The sequence below is a fragment of the Sander lucioperca genome, chromosome 7 (assembly GCF_008315115.2).
Source record: "Sander lucioperca isolate FBNREF2018 chromosome 7, SLUC_FBN_1.2, whole genome shotgun sequence".
NCBI classification, from domain to species: Eukaryota; Metazoa; Chordata; class Actinopteri; order Perciformes; family Percidae; genus Sander; species Sander lucioperca.
The window spans coordinates 26,862,699-26,889,816 of NC_050179.1; the positions used below are offsets into that span (position 1 = coordinate 26,862,699).

General features: G+C 41.7%; 1 protein-coding gene across 3 annotated transcripts in view; it reads left to right on the plus strand.

Annotated features, from left to right (window-relative positions):
* hydin (HYDIN axonemal central pair apparatus protein) overlaps nt 1-27,118 on the plus strand; it is a 128,284-nt gene that overhangs the window by 28,743 nt on the left and 72,423 nt on the right. For all 3 annotated transcript variants that reach the window (XM_036003247.1, XM_036003248.1, XM_031309972.2), the window contains exons 11-24: nt 1,958-2,076; nt 2,963-3,186; nt 3,339-3,406; nt 3,588-3,829; nt 6,079-6,179; nt 6,684-6,819; nt 12,668-12,832; nt 13,058-13,210; nt 16,193-16,431; nt 16,562-16,979; nt 17,740-17,883; nt 18,822-18,965; nt 21,302-21,394; nt 22,502-22,722. In XM_036003247.1, coding sequence (XP_035859140.1) covers nt 1,958-2,076; nt 2,963-3,186; nt 3,339-3,406; nt 3,588-3,829; nt 6,079-6,179; nt 6,684-6,819; nt 12,668-12,832; nt 13,058-13,210; nt 16,193-16,431; nt 16,562-16,979; nt 17,740-17,883; nt 18,822-18,965; nt 21,302-21,394; nt 22,502-22,722 — 2,467 coding nt within the window. The remainder of the gene's footprint in view (nt 1-1,957; nt 2,077-2,962; nt 3,187-3,338; nt 3,407-3,587; nt 3,830-6,078; nt 6,180-6,683; nt 6,820-12,667; nt 12,833-13,057; nt 13,211-16,192; nt 16,432-16,561; nt 16,980-17,739; nt 17,884-18,821; nt 18,966-21,301; nt 21,395-22,501; nt 22,723-27,118) is intronic.

A 27,118-nucleotide genomic window follows, 5' to 3' on the forward strand; every position in this document is an offset into this window, starting at 1 on the left:
AACTCAAACTTAATGGGAAAAGCAGGCTACAGCTAAATTAAGACTTCACAGTAATAACAATAAAGACAAGTATTGAGTGATTGTATTTTAAATGAGCACAAGTAAAGTAGAACTGACGTAACAGCTGTTATGTTAGGTGTTTGTTATATATGTCAACGTTTATTTTCAAGTTTTATTTTGAGGGTCTTTTAAAGTTATTACATGCTGTCTCAGCTAGCAGTTAGCCAAATTAGCTGTTAGCTAAACTAACGTTAACTTGCCTGTGGAGGCTAACGGCAGACCGCTACAATCAGCTAGCGGTTAGCCGAATGAGCCGTTAGCTTGCCTGTGGAGGCTAACGGCAGACCGCTACAATCAGCTAGCGGTTAGCCGAATGAGCCGTTAGTTAAACTAACGTTAGCTTGCCTATGGAGGCTAACGGCAGACCACTACAATCAGCTACCGGTTAGCCGAATTAGCTGTTAGCTAAACTAACGTTAGCTTGGCTGTCGACCGGAAGCGTGGAACAGATCGTGCAGTGTCGTAAATCCTCGTACAACCGCGCACGCGCGAACATTTTGCGCATGTGCAGAACGGATCGTGTACCGACACTCGGTCCTCCTTGACTGTCTACATCTAAACTAAGCTGCGCGGTGAAGGTTTGGCGGTGCCCTATATATACAGTATCTATGGCAACCAAACTTCACTGGTGAGACAAACGTGTGACGTCAGGAAGACGTTTTGGCAGGGGGAAAAACTGATCAGAAAATGTAACAAAATGTAACGGAACGTTGTAGAAATGTAGTGGAGCAGAAAATATAGATAATTGCTGCAAAATGTAACGAAGTAAAAGTCAAAAGTATGCACTATTGATTCTACTTAAGTAAAGTATAGATCTGTGAAAAATGTACTTAAGTACAGTAACGAAGTATTGTACTTCGTTACATTCCACCACTGCACTTAACACAAAGTTGGCTTGTTTCTTGAACCGAAACCCCTCTTGGAACCAGAGGATAACTCTTTTCTTTTGTTTGTTCTTCAACACCTGGGAATTGATGGTTTTAACAAGTTCAAGCAGACTTTACACTCCTGCTCTAAATCAATAGCTTTGGCTTTCTCATAAAAGATTCTCCTTCCTTCAGTGGGTTGGTGCAGACAAAGGTTAGACAGACAAGTCTGGGCAGCAAACTGTGCCTGTCTGTTTGGTTTTTGTCAGAGAACAACTGCTCCTCTCAATTATGTCTGTTTTCATGTTCCTTTCTCCTTCAGTGTATGACATCCACAATCAAAGTGGAAGCACCACAAATGAACCCCTAAATCCTCCTAAATGCTTTAACCGCTCATTGCTACTTGATCTCCTTGTCATTTTCATATTAGACACTACAGTCATGAGGCCCACATATATTCATTTCATCCCAGTGGTAGTAAAAGGTTGTTGGGAAATTTGCATGTGGCCGTCACGTGTGTCTTGGGAGCTGGAGGCCAGATTTACATTAATTTCCATGTTTTCTAAGGCAGGTGGCGACCTGACCTCAGCTCAATGACAGCTGGACTGAAAACTACCATAGCCTGATTCCTCACTTTGCAAGAAGCATTAGAAGCTTATTCAGCGAAACTGCAGGCTTGAACTCGTATGCCCTTCAATAAGTTCAGAGACAGAGAGACAGAGAGAAAAGTAGAAAGAAGCCGCAGCAAAGTTAATGTTTAGCAAGTATGTAGACATTTTACATTTGGACTTTGATTTAGCACTTTAAACTGGACACATAAAAGCAATTTTTCCAATTCACCTGGATAAAATCAGTGTTTGATATGTAAGACAATCTCTCTAAACATGAAGTTGTCACTTTATATATGTATTTGTGTCGGTAAACCTCCGACCTCCTTGTTTTGGAACGTTCCCCTGACCTTATAGTATGTTTTTTGGTTTCTCTGTCTTTAACTTGGTTGTGAATCTCTCCCTGTCTGTGTCTGCACTTAGGCCGTGAATCTCGGTTGCCTCTCACAATAAAGGCTGAGGGAGTGGGACCTAATCTCCAGCTCAACTATGACCTGATGGACATGAAAAATGTATTCATTGGTGACACAGACAATTATGAAGTAAGAAAGGTTAAGCCAAAGTGAACAGTTGTGTCCCTTCAGAAAATTAACAATAGGACATGCTGGTAATGTGATGAGCTTGGTGTGTATCGTTTATTTCTAAAACTGCGGATCTGAATACAAGTACATGAACAATAAACAGCTTGAGTGTGGCATAATCTCCCTATCTTTTGAACTAAGTTTTTTTTATTTAGTTTAGACTGTTAAACTCAAGCTAAAACATCTGACAATAATGAAAGTATAGAAATTATAAATCACAGAAAAAAACAAATTGCTAAGAGGCCAAGCCATGTCATACAGTGAGTCAATGCCTGTAAAATATAATGCGATGCAATGCAATAACCACAGCCCCTGTGTGGAGATAATACTGCGGTGAGACTGTGTCAGTCGTGTTTTGATTCAACTCTAAGGTCATTTGTGGCTAAAGTTTGTGGTATGATTCTATTTTGTTATATTATTGTTCATTTAATTTTGTCCACATGTAAACAATTTAACATATCCAATTCTTGTGCCCCATCCGGTCACCAAGGCAAGGCTAGGCAGCTTTACTTATATAGCACATTTCAGCAACAAGGCGATTCAAAGTGCTTTACATAAAACATTAAAGAGCAGTTGAAAACAATTAAAAACATATGTTAAAGAGAATATAAAACCAGCTAAAATAGAATAAGACAGGAATGAAATACAAGAATTAAAGTGACAGTGCATTGTAAGAAATGAACAATTACTTAAAAAAGGCAGCATAGAAAAGTTTGAAAAAAATGAGAGTTTCAGTGGACCTGCAGTTTTCTGGGAGTTTGTTCCAGATTTGTGGTGCATAAAAACTGAACATACAAGAAAAACATGACTTGAGTATTGAATCAGCGGATCCTTCTTTTTTTTCCAGATGGAGGTACACAACAGAGAACTGATTGACGCTCCTTTCAGGCTGTCAAGCCCCGACTCGACCTTCGGCCGCTGTTTTTCCTTTAGTCCTGTGGAAGGTGTTGTTCCCTCTGGGGCCTGCCAGATTGTGAAAGTCACCTTCCACAGTCGCATCTTGGGAACTTTCGATGAGGACTTGCTGCTAACTGTCACAGGACAGCCTCAACCACTTACTGTGACTTTCAGGTGAAGTTAGAGAGTGTAGTTACTCAGATTGTAATGGAACATTCAGATTTATCCAAGCAAATATAAAAACTCATTCTTGAAATTTGTTGGCAGTGTTACTTAAAATACCAATGCTTCTCATGGCACATGTTTTTGGCTTCTTTTTTTTTCAGGGGTTGTGTCATTGGTCCCAAATTATACTTCAATGTTTCACAGCTCAATTTTGGAGATGTAGGCTTTGGTGAGTTGCAACATTTTTCTTGAGCTTTTTCACTTTTAACTTGCTACATACGATATACTTAAGATATAGGTATATATACACTTAAGGTATATACTTACTACAGAGAATCACAACATTCAGGAAATAAATCCACTTCAGCATCCTCTTTATGTTCCCCTTTGTCATCTATCGTTCTGTGCAGGTTTCCCACTAACATTGAAGTGTAGCCTCTTCAACGACTCCTCTGTGCCTATTACCTTTGCCCTGCGTGTCCAGGGAGACGGCTTGGGGTCTCCCAGTGTTACTAGTCTCAAACAGGCATCCGAGGTGTCCAGGAACATTTGGGAAGGCAGTGCTGCTAAAGATCTTCATGCACGGCCTGTGGAGTTCACCATCACACCTGCTACAGGCTCTATGTTTTCCTTTTCAGATGTCACCATTGAGGTACAGTGAATTAACAAATGAATGGGAAACCCATTTTAACGTATGCCAAAACTGTACTAGGCAGTATGTTAAATATGCCCATATTTTCAAGTTCTTTTTGTTATTGCCATGTGCACATGAACACTTACAGAGAAGCAGTCGTTGGCAATGAAAATCTTAGATCTCAGGCTCCCTCCAACAATGCTAATTAAATATGTAAGAAGAAAAAAAAGAATCAAAAGCCGCGTTTTGACCACAGGAACTTTTCCCCGGAACTAGGAACCTTCTGAGGAATCAAAATTAAGTTCTGGGGAAATCTTCCGGGGCCTTTTGTAATCCCCCAAAAAGACTCTGATCGGAGGGTAGTACTAACCGCCTTATTCATAAAACACGGAAGTACTCTCATCGATTTTTTTTTTTTTTTAAGATTATTTTTTGGGCTTTTCCGCCTTTTATCAATAGGACAGCTAGGTGAGAAAGGGGAGAGAGAGGGGGAAGACATGCAGTAAATCGTCAAAGGTCGGACTCGAACCCTTGACCTCTGCGTCGAGGCATAAACCTCTCAGTATATATGCCAGTGCGCCTGCTCTACCCGCTCTACCAACCCGGCCACACCACTCATCGATTTTTGACCATTTTAGGACGAGGGGAAAACATTTCTCTTTGTTAGATAACATAAAAGTAAAGTTAGGCTTTGCTGTTGGCTTTCCGAAAACACAAAGAAAAAGAGAGAGGTTTGCCCAAGCCAGCGTCCACACTGACCTGCCGGCTGCAGAGTGTGTTTACCCCTGCGACTACCAGCAGCCCTCATCCTGTCATGTTGCTTAATACGTCAGCAGACTAATTTGTCTAATCTTCACGGGTCTTTAGACTGCGGAGGTTATGCAGACAACATGTAACATGTGTTTGAAGGAACCTTCCTTGCTTCGCGAGCAACGTTACTACGTCTGCTCTGCTCTGCGAGACTTTACTCCGGTGTCTGTCTTCAACTCTAGGGGCGACTGGTTTGACCACAGAGATGCGAGTGACAGCAAGCTGCTATGGTTGGCTGTCACTTGCAGACTCTCAGATTGCAAAGCAGACCTGACTACAGGAGCCGTTTAGCTCAGACTTGGGGAAGTACACCTTATAGTTGGGTCGGATCACGTTCTCACCACAAACAAACGGTACCAAAGCGTACCAGAGTTCGCTTGTAACCGGATCAAGACCACCTCCTCAAGGTGGGGGAAAACGCTCCAGGGTTCGATTTAACCGAACTAAACAAGGCAGGTGTGAAAAACGACCCCAGGACCTTTGGTCAAAATGCGGCTTAAGAAATACTGTAAAATACTGCAAGTTAAAGTATAGGGATAAAATATAACATATATAAATAAATTGATCTGAATGAATCAACTGAATGTAAACAGGAATGGATTAAATGTATTTGCTGAGAGAAATAATAAAAAAATAAATATATACACAGAAATGGATTTGTGAAATAGTAAGTAAAACTATATAAAGGTAAGGTGACAATACAAAGGTAAAGTGCTCAGGAGTTCATAAGTCTTATGGCCTGTGGGATGAGTGTGGGACCAGATGCGGTACTGTCTCCCGGCAGGCAGTTTGTGGCTGGGGTGATTGGGATCCCTGCTAATCCTGATGGCCCTGCACCGCTGGGTGTGGAGGTTCTCCATGGATGGCAGACCCATCCTGGTGATGTGTTGAGCAGTTTTCACCCCCCTCTGTACAGTTGAGGTCGGTGCAACTGCCATACCAGGCGGTGATGCAGCCGGTCAGGATACTCTGAATGGTGCAGCCTAAATCATTAAGTGTAGCTGCAAAAGAGATAAGCAATGCATCCCCTCAATTAACCCTTGTGTTGTAGGGTTAAGATATCATACAAAATCTAAGCCCCTTCATCTGAATATAGCAAGTGGAAATAAATAGAGGGAAATAAATAAATTATTATGAAATAAAGGTCCCCTGAAATAAATAAATGTGTACTTATGAAATAAAATCCCCCTGAAATAAATAAAAGTAAAACCTATTTATTTATTAATTAAACTATATTGCCTCATTTATATATTTATATTTACATGTATTTATATATGTATTGCCTCATTTATTAATTTCAGAATTTATTTCATAGGCATATTTATTCATGTATGTATTTTTTTATTAATTTAATATTGAATAAAATGGCATTCCATATTGATGTGAGTAATGTTTTTCTGTATGTTTTGAACCTTTTGTGGTCTCAATACTATTGTATGTGTGTATTATGTATACAGGTGACGCTGTGCTCCAACACAGTCAAAAGCTACAGTCTGGCGCTGGTAGTGGATGTTCAGGGTGTCGGGAAGAAAATCATAAGTCTGCCTATCATAGCCAGGTCAGACACATTTACAGATGTGAACATACACACACACTCTTTGATGTGCACACGTATGCGAACATACTCACAAGATGCCATAAAACAGCAGAGGTTGCTTTTTACAAACTCACCTACCACACTTTCTCTTAAAGTAAAGTGCCTTTTTTTCTGGCGTTAACCTCTTCTGTGCTTCTGGCTGTCGCTGATGCTTTGACAAGCTGTAAATGCGGTCCATTGAACTTCCATACAGGTGTCAACAAATCGGTGGAGTATGTGTTAAATATTCAGAGCCTAATTTGCATAATAATACATTTGAATGTCACCTGCACCATCACTCAGAATAGGGCAATGGTAATCTGACTTCCTCGCGGCAATCACCAACATTGTAAATTCATGAATAAGTTCTAATTAATATACTGCAGTATTGGCATGATTTAATGCCAATTACTGTTGTGATTCATAAATAAGCCTCAAATCTTTTCTTCTCCTCTCCTCTCTCTGTCTATTGCTCTTTGTTAATAGGTGTGTTGTTCCTGATATTGTGGTGGAGACTCCAGTGTTGGACTTTCAAAGATGTTTCCTAAATCACCGCTATGAACAGCAAGTGCGGCTGACCAACACCAGCACTCTGCCTGCCTGCTACGGCATGCTGGACCAGGTATTATATATTATATATATGGCAGTGGTGGCAGTGTACTCATAGAATAGTGAAATGAACAAGCACAAAACCGTCAAGGATTGCATGCATTTTTAAAGGTCCCATATCAGAATCAGATCAGAATCAGAAAAGCTTTATTGCCAAGTACATTTTTTACACATACAAGGAATTTGTTTTGGTGTTGTAGGTGCATGTCACACATTCTCTAAAATAAGTTAAACAAACAGGTTAAACAGAACAAACAATATAAGTATAAATATATGTATATATATACACACACAGAATGTATTAAAAATAAGAGAGTAAGAATTAAGATAAAAAGAGCAGATTAAGTACAGTGGCATGTAGAGCCAGAGGTGGCGTGTGGAGAGAGTCAGGGTGGTTTCTGGGCCTTGTTAATAAGGCTAGTGGCGGAGGGGAAAAAACTGTCCTTGTGACGTGAGGTTTTGGTCCTGATGGATCTCAGCCTCCTGCCAGAGGGGAGTGGCTCAAAGAGTTTGTTGCTGGGGTGGGAGGGGTCAGCCACAATCTTTCCAGCACGCTTCAGAGTCCTGATGGCGTAAAGGTCCTGGAGATGGTGATGGAGGATGTGAGGATGGACTCAATGATGGCTGTGTAGAAGTGCACCATCATTGTCTTTGGCAGGTTGAATTTCTTCAGCTGCCGCAGGAAGTACATTCTCTGTTGTGCTTTCTTGACGAGGGAGCTGATGTTCAGCTCCCACTTGAGGTCCTGGGAGATTATAGTTCCCAGGAAGCAGAAAGACTCCACAATGTTAATTGTGGAGTCACAGAGGGTGATGGTGGCAGGTGGGGCTGAATTCTTCCTGGACTCCACAACCATCTCCACTGTGTTTAGAGCGTTGAGCTCTAGGTTGTTTTGCTTGCACCACTTCACCAGGTGGTCAGCCTCCGACCTGTAGGCGGACTCGTCACCATCAGAGATGAGTCTGATGAGGGAGGTGTCGTCCACGAACTTCAGAAGCTTGACGGACTAGTGACTGGAAGTGCAGCTGTTGGTGTACAGGGAGAAGAGCAGAGGAGAAAGAACACATCCCTGAGGGGATCCGGTGCTGATGGTCTGTGAGTCGGAGATGTCTTTCCCCAGCTTCACATGATGCTTCCTGTCAGACAGGAAGTCAGTGATCCACCTGCAGGTGGAGTCAGGCACACCAAGCTGGGAGAGTTTCTCCTGAAGCAGAGCCGGGATGATGGTATTAAAGGCAGAGCTGAAGTCCACAAACAGGATCCTGGCGTAGGTTCCTGCGGAGTCCAGGTGCCGGAGGATGTAGTGTAGGGCCAGGTTGACTGCATCGTCTACAGACCTATTGGCTCTGTAGGCAAACTGCAGGGGGTCCAAGAGGGGGTCAGTGATGGCTTTGAGGTGAGAAAGCACAAGGCGCACAAAGGACTACATAACCACAGAGGTCAGGGTGATGGGTCTGAAGTCATTAAGTCCTGTGGTCCTTGGCTTCTTGGGAACAGGGATGATTGTTGAGGACTTGAAGCAGGCTGGCACGTGGCATGTCTCCAGTGAGGTGTTGAAAATGTCTGTGAACACTGGAGACAGCTGGTCAGCGCAGTGCTTCAAGCTGGATGGGGAGACAGCATCCGGTCCAGCAGCTTTCCTGGGGTTCTGTCTCCTGAACAGTCTGTTGAAGTCTTTCTCATTGATGGAGAGAGTCGTCACTGAGATGGGTGGGGAGGTGGAGGGGGGGACCTTTAAGGTGGGGGAGGTGGAGGTGGAGGTGATGCACTGTAGCTGTTGGGAGGTGTCGTGGGGGATGGTATCAGGGAAGACCGTTTGTTGGGAGGTGTTGAGGGGGATGGTTACAGGACTGACCCATTATCTATCAAAGCGACAGTAGAACTCGTTTAGGTCGTTGGCTAGGTGTCGGTCGTTGGTGGAGTGGGAGATTTTGGGCTTGAAGCTGGTGATCTGTTTGAGCCCTCTCCAGACAGGAGCAGAGTTGCTTGCTGAGAACTGGTTTTTGAGTTTCTCAGAGTACCGTTGTTTAGCCTCTTTCACTGCCTTGCTAAACTTGTACTTTGCTTCTTTAAGTCTGTCTTTGTCCCCACTCCTGAATGCCTCTGCCTTATCCAGCCTTAGCCTTCTGAGTTTGGCTGAGAACCACAGTTTGTCATTGTTGAAACTCACCCTGGTGCATGATGGAACACAGCAGTCCTCACAGAAGCTGATGTATGACGTCACAGCCTCTGTGTACTCATCCAGACTGTTGGTAGCAGTCCTGAACACATCCCAGTCAGTAGAGTCCAAGCACATCTGGAGATCCTCCACAGCTACACTGGTCCACTCCCTTGATGTCCTCACTACAGGTTTGCAGAGCTTAAGTTTCTGCCTGTAGACGGGGATCAGGTGAACCATGACGTGGTCAGAGTGTCCCAGTGCAGCACGGGGGACGGCGTGATAAGCATCCCTGACTGTGGTGTAACTGTGATCCAGAATGTTCTCCTCTCTGGTCGGGCATTTAATATGCTGTCTGTATTTAGGTAGTACATGAGTGAGGTTTCCTTTGTTAAAGTCTCCAAGGACAATTACTAAGGAGTTCGGGTTGGTCCGCTCCGCACATAGTATCTGGTCGGCGAGCATGCGCTGTGCGACCTGCACGTTGGCCTGCAGCGGGATGTAAACACCGACCAGAATGAATGAATGGATGATGAAAGATTCCAGGTCAGGAGAACAATGCTGCTGGATCACTGTCACGTCGTTGCACCAACCGCTGTTGATGTAGAAACAGATTCCTCCACCTTTAGTTTTGCCGGAGAGGTCCGTGTCTCTGTCCGCTCTGTAGAGTTGGAAGCCTGCCAGCTGTGAGCTCTGAGCCCGGTATTAATCCACAGAGCCACGTCTCCGTGAAGCACAAAACAGTAGATGAAGAAAAGTCCCTGTTTCCCCCCAACAGCAGTTATAATTCTTCCAGTTTGTTGGGCAGTGAACGCACGTTAGAGAGAAATATGCCCGGTAACGGTGTGCGTAATCCTCGCTGGCGGAAACGCACCAGCGCACCAGCCCGTTTCCCTCTCCTCCGACGTTTCGCTGCGTGAGGAAAGGTGAGCGCACCTTTGACTAGAATGTCCAAAATTTCCAGTGTAGGGAGAAGAAAAGTAGGAAATAAATCCTCTGGCGTTGTTCCCCTGATGTTCAAGAGCTCTTCTCTGGAGAAAGAGATCCGGGTACCATCGCAAAAAACAAAGTTAAAACACAAAACAAAACAAAACAATGCGCACAGACACACCGAGTCGACTGTCTGCGGCGCCATCTTAGATCTAATTTTTCAGGCTCATTCTTGTATTTGGGTTTTTACTAGAACATGTCTACATGCTTCAATGTTCAAACATTTTTTTTTTAATACTGTCTATCTGTATTCACCCTCTGTCTGAAACGCTCCGTTTTAGCCAGGCCCCCAGGAAGTGTGCCTTCTTTGAAGCAAATTGAACATGGTGGCCTAACAGTGGAATTGCAACTCCCAGCTCATCACGTGATGCCTACTGGTCCAAAAATACTACTCCCATTGACTTACATGGCGAAAGATACAGTGGCACTCATAACTTTATGAACCCATGCTAAAGTTGACTAAAAAGAGGAATAAAAAAAATCATCTTTTGGACATTGATCGTAATGCCTTAATTAAAAAAATGAGGAGAAATCCAACCTTTAAGGACACCAATTTTGTTCATTCATCTATCTATCATCTCTTATCTATTTATTTATGATAAAGTTCCATTGGTCTTTGGAATTAAAATAGCCCCACATCATCACATACCCTTCATCATACCTAGAGACTGGCATGGATTTATTTCAGTTAACATAAGCTGGTGTGATTTGCATTGAGAGATGATTTTATGGAAAGTACCCCATGCCAATCTCTAGGTATGGTGAACGGTATGTGATGATGTGGGGCTATTTTAATTCCAAAGGCCAAGGGAACTTTATCAGGATGCATAGTATCCTGGATCCATGAAATAACTGGCCTTTAAAAATAAATATCTGCCTGTCTATGGGAATTTAACATAGGGGTGTACTTACTTATGCCCCCTGTATTTTAAGGAAGAACATTTATTTATTTACGATACATTATTCATTCACAAAGAAAATTGGTGTCCTTAGAGGTTTGATTTTTCCTCATTTTTTTAATTAAGGCATTAAGATCAATTTCCAAAAGATGATTTTTTTATTCCTCTTTTTAGTCAACTTTAGCATGGGTTCATAAATGTATGAGTGCCACTGTATGTCTGTAAATCAGTGGATCACAACCCCCATGAAATGACAGAAATTAATCCATTCGGAAATTTGGAAAGTCTAGAAGAGCTGCACAATTAAATGATTTCATCCCCATTCAAGTTAGTGGAGCGCTAAACCGGAAGTAGCTGGCTGGGCCAGCAGAGGTTTGTAGTCGGCCTGCTCTATGGGCCGCACAGTGCTGATGCAGTGTCGATCATCTGGGTAATTTCTGGCTCCATAAAGTCTTCACTAATGAGCAACTCTCATAGGAATGATTGGGGCTCCGCCTCCAACGCTGTATCCAGTTCTTATTATACATCCATGGTTTTAGTGCCTGTCTCCTTAAGAGCCTCTCCTGAAAAAGCACAGTCTGCTCTGATTGGTCAGCGCTTCCGTGTCTTCCACATCTGGCTCTTAGCATACCTGCACTGTCATTGCAGCCGTGGAATGACTGTAGCTGCACTTTAAATTGACTGCATTTATCTAGCGCTTTTCTCGTCTTAACGACTACTCAAAGTGCTTCACACACAACAGCACCATTCACACACACATTCATACACTGGTGGCCGAGGCTTCCATGCCTGCCACCTGCTCAGCAGACATACCGATGGTACACACCGATTGCGCAGCATCGGAAGCAATTCGGGGTTCAGTGTCTTGCCCAAGGACACTTTGACATTCATGTATTTTATGAAAAAACAGAAACTCAGGGAAACAGCTAGACTGGCTGTGTCCAAAGGTAACAAAGTCTGCTTACCAGCCCCCCTAAAGATAACTAATTAACACGTTATATATTTATATGTTTATTGTACTAAAGACACAGTAACCTTCAACGATATCAACTTGATTTGACTTATCTTAGCTTTTGCTGAAATTTGAAATGGATTTTAGCTTGGAACGAAGACTGTGGATTTTGACCCCCATCGCTTACATTAAAAGCACATTAGGAAAGGGATCTTCTAATTGGGAGTATGAACAGGAGGAATAATTACAGCAACAAAGATCTGCCTTAATGTTCATATGCACTATTTTTGTAAGACAGACTTTAAAACAAAATTGTGAACATATCCATTAATCCTTAGAAAAAAAGTAAAAAAACAAGTTGTGTTTTTACATGGGGTTATGTGGCAGACTATTTCTTGACTGGGAGAAGTGACTTTCTGAAGTGTTAAGCTAAGCTAACCGTCTCCTTGCTCCAGCCTCATATTTACCATACAGACATGAGAGTGATATTGAGCTTCTCATTCAACTCTCCACAAGGAAGCCAATAAAAGTATTTCCCAAAATGTTGAACTATTGCTTTAATGAATCTAATAGAATGTCATTATCACTGTATTAAGACTCTGACCATTGTTAAGACAAAATATAATAAAGATTGTTTTTGGAATCAAAATAATCATGTCCTGACTTGCAGTAATAGCTCCATGAAACTGTACTGGTGCAAATGGCCAACATTGAAATCACTGTCTGTCAGCTGTCCACTCCTGCCGTGACAAGGGCAGAGAATATAAATTACTTTCAAAACCATCTATCTTTTTGTACAATAGATGTTTGATCTGTATCTTTGCTTGAAAAAAGTAATTTCTGTCTGTGTCACCTTTTTCAGGAATATGAGGAGAGTCTGCCACTGCTTTTTGGCAGCTTCACCCCCAGAGGATTGATTCTTCCTCACAGTTCAGAAGAGCTTCCTGTGTTTCTGCTAGCTAAGGCCGTTGGAAGGCAACAGCGCACTCTACGCATTGCTGTGTTCGGCAGCTTCCAGCCACCCCTGGTCAGTGGAAGTGTGTGTGTGTGTGTGTGTGTGTGTGTGTGTGTGTGTGTGTGTGTGTGCGCGCGCTTCTGAGTGTTAATATCTGCGCTGTTACTGGTTGAATACTCAGTGCATGAGGGAGTAATTTTGAGTAGTTTGTCTGAATACAGGCATATACATATACAGGTGTCTTTCTCTACATTACTCAGTAAAATGTGTTCTCTAATCTGCCTTTTTTTGTTCCAGGAGGTGGTCTTGTCATGTATTGGGCAGGGACCAATAGTTCATGTTCAGAGCCCACAGCTGGACTTTGGCACAATCCCGGTTCTGACGGACATAACTAGAACCCTGCACCTGTCAAACCAGTCACCTATTCCAGCCCACTTTACTGCTTACATGGTACAAACACACCAACACAGACACACCCCTGAGCCCACATACTGTATTAACGCTATTAGATAGGTTTAGCCTATAAATAAATTAATGAAACGCGTATAATACATTCAAATTTACAAGCAATGAGTTCCAGTGGTAAGATGTTACAAGGAGCATACAGAAATGAAATACTTTTGGATTTAATACATACCTGCTCTAATGCTTTGTTAGCTCTTGGAATAATTAGTTGCCAGCTCAATTGTAGTCCTACCCCAGGAGAATACGTGATTTTCCTTTAGAGTGCGCTCTCCTTCATGAACCAGTTAGACGCTGACATTTTGTCAATTCAGGATGACATGACTGGAATAGGTGGGCTTGATCTGGGACGCTGATTGAACAATGCTCAACTTGGAATCTCTTGCTGTTTCTAGTGTTTATAGCATTTTATACACAAAATAATTATTTAATCTACAAAACAATACAATGTCTACAATTTTGAATGTTCAACTGTTTATCTATTACTCCTTAAATGACAGTTAAGCTGTTTTCATCTCTTACACTTCAACTTCAGTGCTCGTTTTTTCGGAATATAGAGGGAGCACGGACCCATCACAAAGACTCTTAAGATTGAATAATAATCTTCCACTCATTTTTATTTATCATACTTATTACTTAGTGTAAATGTAACGTTACCTTATCCTGAGATCTACAGTTGATCATATCCAGTGTGTTCATTCAAGTATTTATTTGCTTTCTGAAAGCCCTTCTCTTATCACTGGGAATCCACTGGGAACAAACTTGTGACTGGGGCTATGACTCAATACTTCCTAAGCTGGCATAGAAACAACCGTGCATGCACACTAATTCAAACACACACAGGCAACCCCGGTGTAACTGCAGTTGTGTGACCCTGTCCTCTCCTCTAAGGCAGTGTTGAGGATAGGAGTTTCCCCCTGCACTCTCAAGCATCAATCGATGCAGATTCTCCTTGAATTACATTACATCTCGCTCAATAGGCTGGCAGGGAGCCACACAAATAGACCCGATGAGTGATGATTGCGGGGATATTGTGGAAGGTATCCACACTTGCTTGTCATCTAAGTGACCATCTGTGAGAAATGAACCACAACTCCATCCCTAATAAAACCTAGGATTTTATTGATTATTTTATACAGTGTCAAAGATATCTAGACAACCAGACTGTGTAGTGTGAAAAATAGTGTCCAGTGTTTTCCCTAGGTTAACTGCTTTAGCCTGGCAGATGGGATACCACTGCTCCAAATTCTGTTCCCAACTTAACACTTTGAAGTTTCTATAAATACGTATCAACTATTTTTCGAAATCCACATGAACAGCGCTTCACATCGGAATACATATGTACACAGATTTTTTTTTGTCTATTTTTTTCTGTTAGAATTTGAACAGAGATACAAAACTAGAAACAGAAACTGCACGACAGTACATATATACATGATGTGGATGATAATTACCCTGTACGACCATTTTCTGCACTCTATGTAAAAAAGGGATTGGTCTTAAAATTCAGACACTATTTTAGTTGTTTTAATCTTTTTTATTTATTATTTTTTTGGCAAGCAGAAACAGAAGCCAAGTGAGATTTAAGTTTGGTGCTAGATGTATGCAGGTGCATGTACTCTTTATAGCTGTACAGCATACAGCACCGATTTGGATTCTAAGCCCTTCTGACTTGTGCTGCATTCAAAAGCAATCAATGCTAATCAAGTTGTGGGATGCAGCAGGTTTGATGTGATTATTGAGATTCCAGTCGTCTTGCTCCTTCCTCTGGAGAGTCAACCCCCTGCTCTTTCTCCTCTTCTGACTCTACCCACCCCCTTTACTCTGATCACCCTTGTATCGACCCACACCAAGTCACCTTTCAGTGGCTCCTTTACCCGATCATACAAATGCTGAGAAAGTGATCTATGACTCCTGAAGTCACTCTCTGGTCAAGTGTTGCCTGCTTGTGTGAGGCATCTTTCTTCAAATGTCTCTTTTTCTGCAGGACTTTTCTGTAAGGAAGTAGCTTTCAACAGAGACATCAAACTAAATCTTCAAATATCATTTCAATCAATATTATTGTTAGTACAGTCTTTGCTTCAGTGATGCAACACAAATTGCAGTATTTGACAAAGGACATAAATTATTCCTAAGCTTCACTGCATCTTTAGGAAACCCATTCTCAAAATCCCAATTAAAAGTTTATGTTCCAGCCATTCATCAACAGAGTTGCTGTACAGAACATTGATTGTGATCCCGACGACTGCTTATATATATATATACGTACTGTACTGTACAGTACAATGAGCACAGTGAAGGGCTTTGTTGAAGGACTGGAAATGAACATTAGATTTACAGCGCATCTTTTTTCTCATTGCATTGGACTTTATTCAAATCAATGCAATTAAACCATCCACAGAGCTGGGAAATAGAAGGAATGTTGAGTTTGTCTTGCGGCAGTCTCTTTTTTATGCTCACTTCAAAGAGAGTGTAGATGTGAGACACATAACATTTTCAAACGATCCATGTGTTAAGGCTTTTGTGTATTTTAAAACACATGTTATCATAGGATACACTCATCTTAACTTCTTCTATACAACTGTACATCTGTATATCATACGCTACCCATTATCATAATCATAGTAGGGAGATATTTGTTCTTACTTATCTCAGGCAAGGAGTCACTGCTCTACTTATATCATATACTTATATTTACCTCTAGGATCTCATGCAACTCAGAAATATTGATGTGATTATGCGGCTATATGATATACACATCTATCTTTACAGGTCCATCCGTAGCATAGGCCTCAATTGCGTGAAGGGAGATATTTTCAATCAACACATTTTCGTCATGTAACTAGCTGCTGTAACTATTACCTTGCAACTCTACGGATGCAAAGGCGGGCATCCTGTCGTAGCAAACACTTTAGCTCATCGGATTCAGACAGTCAACCAACTCTTTTCCTTGTGTTTCTGTTTCCTCAGCGCTATGGAAAGTCCTTTGGGCGAGTTGAGCCCAGTGAGGGGGAAGTGCCACCTGAGAGCCAGCATGAGCTGAGAGTAGTGGCACACCTGGAGGACACGCTTCACTTCCAACCCATGCTGGAAATATCCATCCAGGACAGTCAAACACACACTGTCCCTCTGTCTGCCACAGGCACTGGCACCACAATCGTCAGTGACAAGCCTTTTGCTCCCAACCTTGACCTAGGCACATACTTCAGGTAGAATAAAAAATGTCACACTCATTATTCAAATTTGACTTAATATTGATATGGTGATTTAGAACTGAAAATGTAGTAGTTAATAGACAACATGCCTTAATTCCTCGCTGTCCTCGGTATGTCCTATTAGCCCTGGGTCATGCCAGTACCATTTCAAGCTGACCAACCGTGGGAAGCGAATGCAGCGGTTTCACTGGCGGACTGATGACTTCCTGCTCTCCACAAAGACTCGAAAGGGGGGAAACTTGTCCGGCCGAACCAACCTGCCCTCCATCTCAGCTCAAAGGAAGAAGGATATTCCGGGCTGTGGTGACATGGTGCTGACGGGATCTTCAGACTCATCAAAAACTCGAAAGGGGGGAAACTTATCTGGCCGAACCGTCTTGCCGTCCATCTCCGCTCCCAAGAAGAAGGATATTCCAGGCCGTGGATCTTTGCTCTCCTCCAGCAGAGAGAAGCCTGTGTTCAGCCTCACACCTTCTCGCGTGGAGCTTTTGCCAGGCTGCTCCGTTGACATGGTGCTGACGGGCTCTTCAGACTGCCCCAAGGTGAGACAGTTTGCTTGCAGGCCCGAAAGTGAATAAACTCAAGCTCTGAATTTTATAAGCACTGTCAATGCAGTGTTGTAGTCAAGACCAACTAAACCGAGACCAAGTCATCATTAAGACCAGAGTGCATCGAGACTGAGACAAGACCAAGACTTTGAGGGGTTGATACCAAGTCAAGACCAAGACCAGACCAGTGCGAGTCCCACACTGCATTACATGATAAAATGTGGAAAATGCTAACCATAAGCACTCCTCAAAATGATCTGAAAGATCCACATTCCCAATAAAAAACACCCACAGAAAACAAATTAAGATTATTCTTCATTCACGATTTGGCTGACATCCCCCAGACAGCCAGAGCTTCTTCTCCTGTCTCCCGCATTCACTTTCTTGGGAGTGCGTGTTAAGGGGTCGGGGAGAGGGGGTTAACAGTAACAAATTTCAAACTAGAAATGAGTCAAGTTATTGGTTGCATTTGAAGCAGGACGTTTTACATCTAATCACAGTAATTAACACATAAATCAGACAATGCACAGGCAATTTAGTGATATCTCTGCAGTTGTGGTATTGACCGGTCTTGAAATAAAATCCTGAGTCCTTTTTATCTGAGACCGAGACAAGACGGAGTAAAAATGTGGTTGATTCCGAGACAAGACCGAGACCTTCAAAAAGTACTACATCACTGAGTCAATGTGTGTGTCTATTATATTAGATACATGTTGTAGTACATGTACAGTTCATATGATCTTGTCTTCCCCAGGTTGTACGAGAGCGTCTGGTGTGCCGTGGCATTGTTGGTCGCCAGGGTTGTAATGAGCTCATCATGTCTGTAGATGTTACCTGTCGCTTTGTGCCTCCTATGCTCAGCATTTCCTCCAAGCAGCTGAAATTCTACACAGAGAAGGTAAGGCAAAAGTTTTTTTTTTTTATTATTTTAAAACTTATTTTAAAAGATTCACTCAAGTGCCACAGCTACGGCTTTCCAAGGTAGTTTATTGTCGTTCCACACGCCATCAATCTACCCCCAGGTCCCAGTCATGGTAACCCAACAAATGTAAATAAACATGAACACTAAATCCCCCACTAAAACCCAGATAACATAAATGCACACCGAAAACACTAACATAACATCATTAACACACTTAAACTAGGACAGAAACAGTTAAGAACATACAGTAGTCCCATGATCCTTTGCACTGCAGTGCAGAACAGTCAGCACAACGGCATCCTGCTGGCCGTTACACTATATTATATTAGTATTTAATTTTGTAATATATCTGCAGAAACTTGTCCAAACAATGTTATCTATTTGTTTTGTAGACATATCATAAGTCAGATGCCTTTTGGGGATGACATAGCATGAATGTAAATAATTTAAAGCTTTGGTGCATAACCTTTTTATATGAATGAACGTCTGTTACATTCAAGCCATTGCCAAATAAACTGATACAAAGCTAATTAAGACTATAAGCTTCACAAAACGTTTTCTGTATTTCTATGGCTATGTTTAGAAATGGTGTCGAGTGAAGATAACTCCATGATGTTTTTTTAATCCTCCGTGTCCTCCTTGGCTACTAGCAACTGCATGGAGGAGGGGTGGGGGTGGTGCGCGGTCGCGTGAGGCTTGTATCATATGGAGGTGCCGACAGTTTTGTTGTCATTACTTAGAATTCCTCATGGGGGAGACAAAAACTACGTACTATAGCTTTGAAGGAATGTCTGAGAATTTGAGCAACTCTGTAAAGTTTGATCAGATCAGAACAAAAAATTCATTTAAGATTGCTGTTCCTCAAACATGTCTTTATATTGTTATGTTGAATACATTATTTATATGTCTTACAGGTCCCAGGAGAGAGTCTAAAACCCCTATATGAGAAGCTCATCTTGGAGAATTTGTCATCTCTGCCTCTATCCATGGAGCTCTCTCTCGTGGAGCCGTTCTCCCTATGTGAGGCCTCTGGAGCCCATAGTACAGCTACCACTATGGTACACATCTCTCCCTTTTAGTCAACGCTTCATTGTTATTTGTCTATTTGTTTTTCACTTCAAGTTCCAGACAGAATAAACCTGCTGATTTTGGTCTTCTTCTTCTTCTTCTTCTTCTTCTTCTTCTTCTACTTCTTCTCCTCTACCAACACAGTGTTGTTTGTAAAAGTATCTAACTGAGGATATTATAAGAATTTGCTGTTTTGTACTTAATCTGTTGTTTTTTTACTTTAAAAACAACAACTCACCCAAGTTACCCTCGATTAAAGTTGTTGGCTAGTTTTATATATTAAAAGACATGACAATCAATTTGAGAGGGATATCAGTTTCCTATGTAGTGTCTGACCTGTGGTAGTGGGGGTTTGTTAATATTTAGATCACAGATTATGACTTTAAAAATAAAAACACTGCCTTCATGCAGAAAATTAGGCAAATGGGAAAGTAAGTGTAAGAATCAGTATATGAAAAACGTGACCATATACTAAAGTCAGGCAAGTACTGATTTTAATATAGATTGTGCATTGAAACAACTTAAATTTAGAGTGAGCTTATGGACTTTTCTGTACATTTTTTATTTCTCTTTTTAATAATTCCATCATCCTCTCTCTTTCCAATCTCTGTCCATTTTCTACCTCATTCAAATTGTCTTGCTGTCAGAGCTTCTATCTCAAGAACTAACCTTAAATGATCAATGGAAAAGTACAATTCAGCAAAACAATTATGAGGAGACGTGTTCTCTGGTGCGTTCATGGGAAAAACCTCAGATTAATGGCCAGTTCCTTGCTCAAAGGGAGGCACAACGAGAACACACAGACCCTCGAGGAAAGCTGTGCTCCAACAGCGACGATTGCTAATTTAGTATTTCAGCTCTTATATAATTTTTCTGAATTAATTTTGTTTATTGCATAGCTGAGACTTGATTTGCATTGAGTGACTATCACTGCAGTCCAGCGTTATCCTTAGCACTGTGTTAAGTGTAGTGGGATAAGTGCTAACGAGTGTGCTAAATTATATCCAGAGAAAGTGAACATTATTTCGAGCATGAACAGTCGACATCAATGCTTATGACTGATCGATCTGTTACTGTTAGTGTTTAAAAGGGTCAGAAACTAAATTTAAGGCAGCAACAAGATAGTCAAGGGCACCTTCTGAACAGATGACGTTTAAGGTACTAGTAGGTTCAGTGTTACTGTCCATCTTGTCTGTAGTCAGTGTTGTAGTTGAGTCACCAACTGTCAAGTCCAAGTCAAGTCTCGAGTCCCCAGTGTTCGAGTCCGAGTCACCAAAGAAGAGTCAGAGTCAAAACACTATTACCTAAGTTAAAGTCTGAGTCGAGTCACGAGTCCAGAGAATAGTTACTCAAGTCGGACTTGAGTCCGATTCCAGAACTAGAGTACTCCATCACTGCCTATTACAAATAAAAGTAGTCAGAAACTTCATCTGACTTCCGAGTGCTATTTCATAAATGCTTGAGTCCGATTTGATTCTGAGTCTGAGTCCAAGTCATCAGTGCGAGTCCAAAGAATTGCGACTTGAGTACTCCATCACTGTCTATAGTGGACATGTGTGTACACATTAGTAGCAACAGCACAGAATTTATTGATCACAGTTAATGTGCCGAGTCAGACGCACTCTTAGATGTTTCTTACCTTCTAAATGAGACTCATGGCTGTCATTTTCTTGGACTCGCACTCATTATTATAACACCTTTTTCACTGTGATGGAATATCAGTTTGTACATTCCTTTTAAGTAATTCATTCATTCATTCATTCATTTGTGTTTGTTTATTTAACAGGGACAGTGCACAGCCTCTTAGCTGTACCAGAGTTAGCTATAAGCTAATTTACATCTGTAGTCCTTGGGCAAGAAACAGGGAATACCATCTCTGTTGAGAAAAGATGATGATGCCCATGTTTTAATTTTATTACAGCTCTAACTTTCTCTTCTTCTCAATTTTGAGAGTTGATTTAAATGTGGGATTGGAATCCACCATTAAAATGGTTTTCAAGCCCCTGGCAAGTGTCTGAATGAAGCTAAAGAGTAGCAGGATATTCTGATAAGGTTGCCCATGGCAGGATTACAATAAACATTTCATTAAACTGTGTAAAGGTTTTTCAAAGGGTTGTGAACTTATACTTTGGGAGTCATCAGATTAAAAGCGTATTGTAATGATTTCCCATCAAGCATGCAAGGCCAGATTCACAAAAAATGAAAAAGGTTGTAGAACGCCTTGATTATGTTACCTAAAAATCTGTAATCCAAACCTTTGCAAAATCAGCATGATTCCTTCAATACCTGTATTTTATGTATTTTAACTACTGTATCTCTTTTCCAGTCCATGGTTGTAGGTGAGGGGAGGCAGGCGAAGTTGTGGGTATGCTTTAATCCATCTTACTGTCAGGATCAGGTGTCACGAGTCATGGATGAGGTAACTGATGCATTTTGTTGTCTTAAATGATGCTTTGCTTTTTCATCTGGGGTTATATTGTGACCTTTTTGGTACACCATGGCTTAGCCAATATGGCAGTGGTTCCTAACATGAGTTTTAGGACCCGCATTGGGTTTGCAAGATAATTAAAGGGATGCTATACAAAATTATGTTAATATCTTCTGTCTAATTTAAAATTAAGATAGAGATCATAACCTCCTCAGCAGCTCTCCCTGAGGTTTCTACCATTTATTCCCTGCTAACGTTTTTTTTCAAGGGTCAAACAACAGACCGTGTCATATGCTGTACAGGTTGTAAATGAGGCAAATGTGCGATTTGTAATATTAGGCTAAAATAAAATTGAACAAATGTATTTTATGTACAAATTTAAGGTACTTGTACTTTACTATTTCTGTAGTTCTTTAGTATTTACATTTTATGCAGGTTTATACTTCTTCTCCACTACATTAAATATTGTACCTTTTACTCCGTTACATTTCTCTGAAAGAGAAATTGGTGATTTTGAATATGAATGTTTCTGATAAACTGAAGGACGCAGTGCAATGTTTCTACTTATTATACTAAATAAACTATGTAAAAAATAGCTGGAAAACAGGGATTCTCATGAAAAGTTGACTTGTTAGAGATATGTAGTTCTTACAGGACAGCAACGCTACAGACATGTATGACGATCTTATAGAATGGGATGCATTGCTGTAGATGAAACTACCCAACAGTATATAAAAATTAGCACAACCTTAAACATCTACAGAAGTAAAATGCAACATAAACATTAGTGCAGCAGTAATATTAGTCCAAAAATAACATATTTAATTGGGAAAACACTGACAGGGACCATTTTACTGCACAATATGTACTTTTACTTTTTTATATTTGTAGTGGAGTATTTTCACAGTTTGGTATTGCTACTTTTACTGAAGTACAGGATCTGAATACTTCTTCCACCACTGCACAAGCCAAAAAGATTGGGGCCCATTGGCATTAAGTGAAAACAGTCTGTTTACTTACTTCCACCATTGAAATGTTTTACCTGTAATATCAACTATTTTGAAATACATTTCCTACCTTGACATTTTTTTTCTTTAGTTACTTAAGGTACACTACCCAGGACACCCACAGCAAGAGATAGTGGAGTTGCACGCTGAGGTCCACTTCCCCAACCTCCACTTCTCCTCCACCTCAGTGGACTTTGGCTGTGTGCTCAACTGCTCAAGGACTCGTAGAGCAATCTCCATCACCAACTGCTCCCCGCTTCCCGTGTCGTACCACTGGGTTTTCCTGGATGACCAGAAACATTGTACCATCAGGTATATTTACACTGAGAAATATCCACACAGTCATATCAGTTTATAACATTTGTATTTATGTTTATAGACACTGCGCACCTGATACACTGTGAAGGATAGTAAGTAGTGTTCAGTGGCATTCTGTATAACTACATACAGTATTAGTATAGCATACTAATACACCCCCCCCCCGGGTGCACAGTACATAGTGGACCCTGGGTAAAAGCCTGCTCTGCATTTACACCTGAAAAGATACTATATGGTCACCATATAGACAAGTTAGAAGAAACATCTCTAGGGTGCGCTGGGATGCATCGTCAGTAATGATCCGAGGGTCATCGGGGGTTTCGGGTCTTTCAAATGCCTATCCCCTCCCCCAGGTGACCCAGCCGGGGTTGATCAGGTCCCGGCTTGCATCCCAGTAGCACCAATCTACGGGCGTGCCCTCTTTATCCAAAGCCACCTGGTGGCTTTCTCTGCGGCTTCAGTTATGGTGCGGATGGCCCCCCTTTTCGCAGCTCCAGTTCCTCGCAGCCCAGTCAGAGCTTTGCAAATTGAGCGCCTAGCATTGAATCCCCAGCATCCTACCTTGGCTCATGCCAGCCTTGGCTCCTACACTGCTTCACCAGCTCTTGGTATTTGGGAAGCTTCCTCTCATGAACCTCCTCCATATGTTCTTCCCAGGGTTGAGTCTGAGAAGTCTGGGCGGAGTGTCGTGTTTGTGATGTGATCAGGGAACCTTAGTTGTTTCTCAAGATCCACTCTCAACTGCCAGTCTGGGGCTGCAGACAGTTGGCACAGTGTTGTCTGTGAAAGGGAATGAGGCTTCTCTCCAGCTTTGAGAAAGGGGATGGTTTTCTTCCTGGGGTGGTGTTTACTGGACTCTGGTTGTGGTGACTGCTTCTGCAACTGCCTTAAGCACCTGATCATGGCGCTCTTCATCATCATCACTCTTGCCTTATATGAGCAGGTTCGCCGGACTTGGTAGGGTGCTGACACATACCTCCTCACCTATGCGCACCACTTTCTGGAGGAGATATTGTCGCTCCTTTCTTTTTGCTTTACTGATCTGGCAGCTCTGGAAGTAGCCCAGACCTGATCGCCCTGTTGCCACCGTTCAGACAATGGACCTCTGCCATCTGCAACTCACCGGCAGTAGTGGACCCGTATAGTGCAGCACTGCTTTGGCTCCTTGGCAATCCAAGCCACTTTCACAGATAGCTTCTGATCTTCTCCAGAGCTACCACAGTTAACACTGGAACATCGTACAGTAGCAAAGGCCACAAAACCCTGGGTGGAATGGTGTGCTGGTAAATTCCAGAAAAACCCAGACCTGTCCACTTTGGCAAGCCATGCTTCAAGGTTACTGCTGGTTTTGTGGATGGCAGCTGTGTGTTTCCCCAGGCTCTTGACTGGCTGTTCTGTCAGAATATAGCAAGGGAGACTAAAGAAGTAAAGTAAGTAGTGATACTTTGTTTTCATTAACTTCTGTCTACGGAACATACAGCCTTTTTATTGTTACTTTCATTGGTTGTAGGACTAAAGGAAACGAAGGCACCCTTGCTCTGTAAGACCTGCTAGAATGTTACTTTTTTTTTGCTTTAGAACAAAACTATGTTTCGAACTTAATAGACTAGATTCAGGGACAGGAACAGAATGGATCTCAGCCATATATTTAAACTGTCTATTGGGATGAGTTAGTACAGTGGCTATACATTTAACCCTCTGAATTGAAAGCCAAATCCATTATACATTCTCTGGAGAAAACACATCTACTGATTGTGTACTTAATGTTACATTGTGCCTCTCTCAAGCGTTTGCTTTGGCTCACCCCTTGAAATAGACTGTGAATACTATAGTAGTCTGTCTGTTCATGGCCTTGAACCAACTGCTATAGCTCTACAAGATTTATCACCCTCTACCATCTTTTTCTTCTTTCTTTTTTCCGCCCCATTTCAATCTATTGGTATTCCTCCTTTTTGCTCCCCTCCCTTGTCCTCATCTTAGGGTTTTACATTGCCTATTTATCTTTCTTTTTCTTTTTTTTCCTCCTATTTGTCCTCCTGCTCCCGTGCGTCTTCTGCTTGTGCTTCTGCTCGCTTCCAAATCCTTATCAACCTTCTCTTCTCTTCTTTGTCTTCACCCTTTCCCTCTTAGATTGTGACCCCTCTTAACAATCTGTCTCATTGGCTGTCTTGCTAATTAAATGGAGACCTCACTCTGCGTTCACATTCTCTCTTTAAGGTCTCTCTTTCTCCCTCACAAAACCTGCACTATCTAACCATGTTCGGCTAATTACAGCCCTGCCCTTGGAGAGGGTAATTTCAATAGAGTTAACTCTTATCTATCTATCCCACTGATAAATAAAAGCAGTATCATGCACTGAAATACTGTAACTTCTTAGTCTTTAGGACTTCATGTAAGTAAGAAGAAGACTAAGAAGCGTATTCCACCTTTTTATTGCACTGTACTAGCTACGCATGATGGGCTGGATCAATGGACAACTGAATGACGGACTGATCACTCACAACTATTATACCATGGTCTGGGTGAATACTCAATTCTGATTGGCTGCAGGGTGTCCATAAAAAAGTGATGTAGGACACCTACGTTAACGTTATTAACGGCATTAACGCAAACCCATTTTAACGCCATACATCTTTTTTATCGCGAGATTAACGTTCTTTTTGGCATAGCAAACTTTGTAGTTTTTTTCACATGCTGTTGCAACAACTAGTAACGTTAGAAAAACTACAACACCACACCGGATCTAGCTAGACCGGAAACAAAACAACAGGCACGCCGCACACCCTTGTTTGGGCTTGCGAGCCGGCCAAAGAGTAGTAGGCTAATGTTACGTTTTGAGTGGATGGCGAGCACGAGATGCTGAAATGGATGCCAATAAGATTCTGAATGGAAAGTTTACTTTTAAAAAGTTGCCAAATGATTCCATTGACAAGACCAAAGTGAACTGAGCTATCATCGCAGCACGTCCAGTCTGAAATACCACTTGATGGCCAAGCACACAGCTGATGCGAATTCTCCACCCCCTCGTCAAAGCCAGGCGACAAAAGCACAAAGCAAGCCGATCCACTTTTCCATGTTGATAAGAACATTAAAATGAGAAAAAATAATTGGACAAAAAGAAATCTAGGGACATTTAGAATAGATAAAAATGTGCGATTAATTGCGATTAATTGCAAGTTAACTATGACATTAATGCGATTAATCGTGATTAAATATTTTAAAGGGATGGTTCAGAATTTTGGATATAGGACCTCATTTCCAAGTTAGCCAGTGTGTTATTTATCAGTGGAGACCGTTTTCAACACTTTTCATCCAGTCCTTCCAGTTGCAGAGTTCGCTGGTGCTAGGCTAGCGCAAGTCAACAGTATCTGCTAGCCTGCCACTAAAAACAGTCTTACACACTCCACAGTACACCTGAGGCAAATAAATTATAAGGCCAGACTATCGATGTAAATGTCTGTTGATAGAATAATGTTAGAATTAAAACTACCCTTACATCGCATTGCAATAGTTATACTTTGTTCCCTGTAGTTGGTAGCATAGGCTACAGCAGCGGCGGAGTGATATTACCTAGGCTACCGAGAAAGCTGGTTTACATGACAATCACGCAAATTTACTTACCTGCTGCTGTGAGCTCCAACTAATTCCACTCTGCCAGGCTATAACTCACATAACGTTACCGATACATGAAAGCACATGGGCTAGCAATTTGCATGTAAACTGTCCGAGCTTACATGACGTTTTTGTCAGCAATTACCTAAAGTTAGCGGTTAGCCCAGCCAGGTATCTACCAAGAGTGTAGCTATACCGTTAGCTAACATTGTCACTCTCCACAATGCATTGAACAGTAATGTTCCACTAACGTTGTCAGTCTCAATCTATCAGTAGCAGCTAGGCTAACGTTATGAAAGGGGCTAGCTTTGCTCCTCTGTTTACTTTATGGTGCAGTACTACTAACCGGAGCTAAGTAAAATTCTGCCGCTGCTGAGAAACTAGTCCCTCAAAATGTAATGCGATCATTGAGATGTGAGGGTAGTTTTATTTCTAACATTATTTTATCAACAGACATTTACATTGATAGTCTGGCGTTATAATTTATTTGCCTTGGGTGTATTGTGGAGTGTGTAAGACTGTTTTTAGTGGCAGGCTAGCAGATACTGTTGACTTGCGCTACCCTAGCACCAGCGAACTCTGCAACTGGAAGGACTGGATGAAAAGTGTTGAAAACTGTCTCCACTGATAAATAACACACTGGCTAACTTGGAAATGAGGTCCTATGTCCAAAATTCTGAACCACCCCTTTAATCGTTTAACAGCACTAGTTATTTTTCAACTTGTCCTCTGAACACCACAGGATGGTGCTAACACACAAGCTGTAAGAAATAAGTTA